The sequence below is a fragment of the Tupaia chinensis genome, unplaced genomic scaffold (assembly GCF_000334495.1).
Source record: "Tupaia chinensis unplaced genomic scaffold, TupChi_1.0 Scaffold000221_1, whole genome shotgun sequence".
NCBI lineage: Eukaryota > Metazoa > Chordata > Mammalia > Scandentia > Tupaiidae > Tupaia > Tupaia belangeri.
Genome location: NW_006159696.1, coordinates 1,486,484 through 1,493,988, shown reverse-complemented (window position 1 = coordinate 1,493,988; position 7,505 = coordinate 1,486,484). Strand labels below are relative to the sequence as shown.

At 49.5% G+C, this 7,505-nt stretch overlaps 1 protein-coding gene across 1 annotated transcript in view; it reads right to left on the bottom strand.

Annotated features, from left to right (window-relative positions):
• Positions 1-4,637: 4,637 nt before the first annotated feature.
• Positions 4,638-7,505, bottom strand: part of LOC102486836 (synaptotagmin-15) — an 8,687-nt gene continuing 5,819 nt past the window's right edge. Inside the window, exons 7-8 of the mRNA XM_014587563.2 lie at positions 7,177-7,356; positions 4,638-6,424 (exon numbers count right to left, since the gene is read on the bottom strand). Of these exons, the coding sequence (XP_014443049.1) occupies positions 6,282-6,424; positions 7,177-7,356 (323 nt within the window). The 3' untranslated portion in view covers positions 4,638-6,281. The remainder of the gene's footprint in view (positions 6,425-7,176; positions 7,357-7,505) is intronic.

Genomic DNA, 7,505 nt, shown 5'->3' with positions numbered 1-7,505 from the left:
CCCTCTGTCTCCCTCTGGCAAGTGCAAGTGCCCTATGCAAAAACCTGAACTAGGACAGAAAACTAAGATCAGGTATACTAAAAGCTCAAAAGGCTATAGAGATTAATGATAAGAGGTTCTGAGTTTAAGGTCGGAGTAAGAAGATTAACTTTATTTCCATATATTACCGTGACTGAGAAGATAAAAAAATACAATTACAATAGCATTAAAAAATGAGATGTCTAGAGACTCCTTTAATGAACAAGATACAAAGCCCTTCCACGTCACACCACAAACATCCAAACATCGTCGTTCAGACACAGGGTTGGCTGATTAGAGGACTCAGTATTTTAAAGACAGCAGTGCTCCCCTGAAATGATTTATAACCTCAGTTCCATCCCAATCAAAATCACAGTGGGCCTGCTTTTAGGGAGAGTGGGAGGGCCTTAGCAAGCTGATTGTGAATTCCTGTGAAAATGCGAAGTGCTCAGACAGTTAGCCAGGCGCTGCTCAGGCAGGTGCGACCTTCCTGAGTCGTCACTCAGCAGCAGCAAAGGGAGCCCAGCAGAGGCAGAAGGTCCGGCAAGGCCCAGCCCACAGGAACTGGACCGGTGGAGGGCCTGGGGGCTACCTTAGACCAGTGGGTGGTGCTGGGGTAATTGGGTATCTTTATGGGGTAACTTAAATAAATGCTGATGTCAAGTGGATTCAGGCTGTGAGAGGCAAAATATTAACGGTCCCAGAAAATGGTGTAGGAGACTGCGTGATCAGGGATGGCAGGACTAGCAGGGACTGGAAAGCTCTAATAGAAAAGACGGTCTCACTGAACAATATTAACATTAAAAAGAAAGCCGCAGGGACCAGCAGAGGGCGCAAGGGTTATGTTGCTGGGCTCCCATGTAGACTGCGTTGAGTATCGGACCCGGGGGCTTAAACCTCACACCAGGCATTTGTGAGCACGTGCCCAAGATCCTGAAAGGATTGCAGTGTGGCCATCCCCGGGGGGTGTGTGGTGTGTGTGTGTGATTTCTCACTTTCTGTCTGTCTCTATCTGGCTCTCTGGCGAGTGCATTTGCCCTATAGCAAAAATCTCTCTCTTAAAAAAATTTAAAAAGCCACAAAACGGCAGTAGATTATCATCCAGAAAATATATTAGATATTAAAAAACACAGAATAGGAAAAACATGTGTAATCCGTATACATGAAATGAACTTCTACAAGTAAAACCACAAATATCCCAATAGGGAGCAAAAAAAAAAAAACCAAACAAACAAAAAAAACAAAACAAAACAAAAAGGCAAGAGCCACAAAAGGGCACCTCACGAGGAAGGAGCCCATGGGTCGGACCAGTTAGCATATGCAGAGCTGTCTGGGGCTTGCCCTGTGACCAAGCGGTGAAGAGGCTGGTCATGCACAGCAGGCTGACTGCGGTTTGAATCTGAGCCCAGACAGCTTGAATAGGACATGCTGGGCCCATGTGTGAACACATCCCAGATCTCAACAGGATGGAGATGAGGATAAGGGATTGGAGTGACCATGCCCCATCAGAGGGTGCTTATTCCCTCTATTTTTCTCTCTCTCTGGCAAGTGCATGCACCCTCTGGCAATAAAAAAAATTAAAGTTAAAATTTATCTCAATCATCAAGGGAATGCAAGTTAGATGAAGGTACTAAAAAGAACGGCCGACCCACCAGGTGTGGCTGCGGGCTGGGCAGTAGGGGCCCTCATTCCCTCCCAGCTGCCTGCGAGACTACACGCCAGTCCGCCTACTTTGGAGAAAGGCTTGGTTTCACCCATTATTGGAAGATGTGCAAACCCTATGACCTGTCAACACTTCCGAGGCCACCCTCCTCCCGTAATGAATGTGCGTGCACACGGATGCACGTGTGCAGAAGTGCTCATGGGCGAGGTCCGTGTAATAGCCCCGACACAGCAGGACAGTGGGATATGAGGTGACACAACACAAGCAGAAGGTGGAAACACATTTGCACATTGAGGGTTGCCCTCTGTTTCTGCCTTCACCATGGAGAGAGCTTTCCCTGGGTAGCTGCTGCCCCTTCAGCCTGTGGTGAGAATAAACAAATGTGGAGCAGGCCTGGGCGAGAAGCCAAGCCAGAGCCACAGCTTGAAAGTGAGTTGCCCACCCTAGAGCAGCCCACACCCCTGCTGACCAGAAGTATAAGTCATGAACGCTCATTTTAGCATGCCACTGAAGTCGTGATTGTTATGCACCACTAGCAAAGTAGCTGACTGATACAAGCACCTGTTCCCTCTTTGGCTTCATTAGTCCTCTCAAGAACTGTGTGATCTACTTTCCTGTAGAAAATCAGTCTTTGTTGAGAATTCTTTGCAAAGAGTGATATTTTAATACAGGGAAATAGATTACACAGATCTTAGGAAGGCTGGGAAAAGAATTCTGAGAAAATAATTCTTTTTCTTTTGAGGGAGACCAATGTTCATGCCAAGAACAACTGGAAAGGACAAATACAAAACAGAAAAGCTCTTTTAGAAGTTGTTGAAATGTGGCCAAGCTGAGGAGCATCTGGAGGCTGTGAGCTCAGAAGGAAAACACAGCAGGCGAGCTGCACTCTGAGCCCAGCTTCCCTTCAGGAAATTCGCTTATTGTCCTTAAGAGGCTGAGACTTTGGGTCCAGGGCCACAGCTCAGAGGCAGAAAAGGCAGAGGGTCTCTGGAGCTTGAGTGACAAGAAACTGGAGAGTGAGGTTGCCAAGGCAGCCGGGCCTGGAGGGTGGAAGATGTCAGAGAGAAGGGAGACACAGAAGAGTAATTCTGATACTTTGTGTTTTTCCCCCTGAAAACATTTGATGAATTGTTAAGCTAAGCAGAAGGCCAATGGAAGGTAGTTTCTGGCAACATCATGATACTGGTGAGATAAAAATGGGAGTTCAGCTAAGGCCAGCAGGTGGCGTGGTGGTTGAGGTGCTGGACTCCCACATGGCCGACTATGGCTCAAGTTCCAGACCTGGCAGGCTGAAAATTACAACAAATAAATAGGTAAATAAATAAATGAATGTTTACAAAAATGGAGCTTAGTATCCTCCAAGGAAGAATTGCCTAGTGATCACAGCAGGCTCTCGGCTGGGATCCTTGGAAGACTACACTCTAGAAACAGGGCAAGCCAGGGCTGCAGACAAAGTCCTATAAAACTACAGTCCAGACTCTGATGAGTTCAGTTCTAATTGGATTAAGGTGACCTCTTCCCATTCCTTCTGCCTGCCAGAGACGTAGTAAATGCTCTGGAGAAAGACAGTATATGCCTTCTAAACAGATAAATAATGTCTCTGGAGCCGCTATCTTTTTAAAGTTCATTAGTGGATGCACATGCTCACAAGAGAGAGATGGGGAGGGAGAGGTAAGAAAGCACCCCTCAGGGGGGATAGCCATGCTACAGTTCTACTCCATTCGACTCTTGGGACCCTGGGCATGCACACACATGGGCCCGGCATCTTTCATAAGCCACCAGGTTCAGGATTTGAACTGTGGGATCAGATGCCTTAACCACCATGCTACTGGCTGGCCCCATCTCTAATTATCTAATGGTCAGCATTCAACAATTAATTATCGAGCACAGAAATAAGGACAAGAGGGAAGAACATACTGACACACTAGGGACCCAGGTGTGGTGTTATCAGACACAGAGTCGATTGATAAAATAGAAACTTTCATTAAAGGACTACAAACTTTACAAAGGAATGAAATAGAAATTTAGAACTGAGAAATACGAAATTGAAACAAATAACAGCATATGGGCTAGCTACAATTAGACTTAGCAAAGGAAAGATTTATTGAATTGTACCATAGAGCAGTATAAACACTCTAGGCTGAAGAACAGAGACAGAGTATTACAAATATATCAAAGGGGGCCACCAGATAGTGTAGTGGTTAAGGAGCTGGACTCTCATGTAGTCAATTGCAGTTCAAGTGCCGGACCTGGCAGCTTGAAACCCATGCCAGGTGTGTGCACAAGCCCAAAATCCTGAGAGGAGAATGGCGGATAAGGCTGCAGCATGGCCACTCCCCCTTGGGGATGATTTCCCTTCTGTCTCTTCCTGTCTCTCTGATGAGCACATCCACCCTATAGCAAAAATCTCTCTTAAAAACAAACAAACAAAAACAAAGGGTTTGAAGTAGATGTTTCTTCAAAAATTGAGAAATTCCACTTTCAGAACTTCTCTGCTAAAAAAAATATTAAAGGGAGCTCTTTAGGTAGAAAGAACTCACCTAAGAGAGAATTACAGAAATGCAGGAGAGAATAAAAAATGCTTGTGGAATTTCTCAATTCCTGCAATTTAGTAAGAGATAAGGCAAAATATCTGAGAAAAGAAAAAAAATGAAACTGTCATTGAAAGGATATGGTTATATACAAGAATCTGTAATCTGTTACAATATAAATGAATTTAGCAAGGTCATGCAACAGATATGAAGTCAAGACCCTTTTGTAGCAATAAAGTTTGTATATGCTAGCAACAAACAAATATAATACACCTAAGAGTAAATCTAATGAAAGATGTGCAAAAACACTTTGCTGAAAAACACAAAACAGTTTTAAGAAACTTATAAAAGACCTAAAGAAAGAACAAGATATACTATGTTCATGAACTGGAAGATTCAATATTGTGATCATGTCGATGCCCCAAATGATTTTCAAAGTCAATGAAACCCAATCCAATTCTAAACATTTTATTTTTAGGAAATTGACCCAATGGTTCCAACATATTTTATGGAAATGCAAAGGGTGCTCCTTTCTTCCAGAGACATCTTGTGGACAAGATCTGAGACAATCCAGGCCCGCTCTCTGGTCCATGGGAAGCTTGAGGGTATTTCTTGCACTGACCACATCTGTAGGCAGGGGAGCAACCCTTCTTTTTCCCTATCAGAGCAGAAAACTTGCTAATCTCTTGCCATTTCGACTTTTCAGAAATGAGTTGGCTACAGCAGTTCACTCTGTTTTTTAAAGAAGACATTAACTGACTTTTCTAAGTGGCCCTAGAAAGGCCGCTGCTGGTGATGGATCTCACCTAGAATGTGGAGGTGGTTGACACCTATCGGGCTGCCAGCTCCGTTTCAGTAGCCTGCTCTGTGATTATGCAGAGGACTCCTACTATGTGCATGCTATGTACATGCTATGAAGCCACTAGGCGCTGCAGCTTTGTGGATAACTTGAAACTGTGAAGTGAAATAGGTGAGGAAAAGCAAACACAAGATATTCTGCCCCTATAGACAACTGCCAAGCTAACCTTGCATTTGTGCATTGACAGAGCTCAGAGGTGAAACTGAAGAGGCATAATCTCAGCATAGTAGTCACCACCTTCTCTTACTGAGATGCTTCACTGTGTTTGAAAAAGAGAGTTGCTGGCTCAGAGTTTTGTCTTAGTCATGTGGGGACAGAGCCTTCCCTGAGAGCTCCTCCACCGGGATGCAAACACAAATACCTGTTATAGTCCTAGTGACAAACATGGCTTCTCTTCAGCTGGGGTGTCCCAACCGGGAGGTGAACTGGCAGCTGTGGGAAATGCCACCTTAGAGTGTTTCGCTGACACCTACCACAGCACAGTGGTCACACTGGAGTCCAGAGGTTTACAGGAGAAGCTCACGGCCTGGGAAGTGCTTTCACTGCTTCCAACCCCAAGTGCAAGACCCCCAGGAACTGATCTGTGTTAACCACGGGCCCACTGACACCAACAGCAGGATGCCTGCAAGATGGGGTATGAGGTTCTGCACTCTGGGGCGGGCTATAGGCGAGACTTGGCCTGATGTGGGTGGGGTCTGCCATAGACCCAGGGAGAACCTTGCGGCACGACCTTGCCTTGCCAGCCCGTCCACTGTGTGGTACCTGAGCGGGCTGCTCACTGCCTCCTCCGTTGTTCTGTTATCCTGCAGAGCAGCGTCTTCCCCGCCAGGCAGAAGGCAGAGCGTGGGTTAGTGTCAGCACATCAGCGTTCCAGGATGGCCATGCCCGTTCCCCCTGCACTTCCATCCGGCACAGACAGCCATGCTGTCACTGAACAGTGCATTCCTTCTGAGCACCCGAGATTCTGGTCCAGGTCAGGGCTTTGATGAGCAGGAGCCAGGATTCCAAGCCCAGGCAGCCCCACAGGTCAGGAAGTGAGGCATGCTGGGAATGTCCCCTGGCCACAGGCATTGACGGGCCAGGCCTTCCTTGTCCCCTTCTGCCCTGCACATCAGCACTCACGTCCCTCTGCTTGGCCAGCTTGGCAGCCAGGTGATGTTTGTGGCTGTCAGGCACACCTGTGAGCACGGCGGGCACGTCCTGGGGCCGGTCAGGGCTCGGTGGGACAGCTGAGCGAATGCCAGCGCTTCACCAGCTCCTTGGGCTTGCTCAGCATGGCGTCCCAGTGCTCCAGCTCCTTGCCGCGGGCGTACATGTAGGGGCCCACCACCACCCGGCCCAGCTGGAGGCTCTCTGCAGGGAGGGGAGCACCAGGAGACTCTTAAGCGCGGAAGCCAGGTCCCCCGCACCGGCACCTTCTCAGTGATACCACCCTCTCTCCTTCCCCTTCCCTCTCTCCTCCTGAGTATGAGCTGACAGCTCCCAAAGGACCTTGACTTGGCTCAGGAGCTGGAAGGGCCACTGTGTCCTCGGCAGGTGTCAGGGGAGGGGAGCCTGAGTGGAGGGCCTGGCTCTCAGGGCCACCTACTCTGCCCTCACCCTTCTGGAGGGCCATAGCGAGCTGGCCTCATGGCAAAGCCAAGGGAGGAAAGAGCCCCAGCAGAAGGAAGGCTGCCCCTCGCGCGACCCTCCAGCAGTACCCTGGCCCACCAGCGCCTCTGTGGGGTGGACCGACTCCGACCCATGTCCGTGGCCAGCAGCTCTGCTGTCCTGGCAATGGCAGTGGCCTCTGGGTTGGGGCAGTGCAGGAGAACCGAGTGGAGCCCTGCGGGCTCGTCGGGAAGGCATGAAAAACACAGGGCACAGGGCCCACGCCCTGGGCTACCTTCAGGCATGTGCGGCGACCAGCCCGGTGGGCAGAGGCCTCCCTAACTCTGTCTAGGGCACCGCGGACAGGGAGCGGCGGGACTCATGCTGGCGAGCATCGCAGCCTCCCTGAGCCTGGTTTCCTGGCCAGAGCCAGAGACTGTGCAACTCCTTCAGAGGTCAGGACACCCCTTCTTTGCCTGTCACCCCAACAGCCCGGGGGATGGGAGCAGCCTTACTGTCGCCTTCTGCACTCTGCAGCACCATCAAGCTGAGGCTGGCGGTGTCCAGCTCCGTGGCGGTGGCTTTGAAGCTGAAGGTCTCGTTGTACACGGGGTTGGCAGAGCCCAGCACAGCCGAAGTCCTTTTGCACTTGACAAACTTGTTGTGATTCATCAGAGACACTTTGACGAGCACACCTGGGGACAGGATGCACCGTGGGCTTGGAGAGGCAGGCAGAGAGCCAGCCCCAACCCGTGCCAGGTCTGGCTCTGAGGGCGCGCACCCCACCCAGGCGCCAGGTCCCCATGGCTCGCAGCCACCGTGGCCAGAGAGCAAGCTGAGAGGA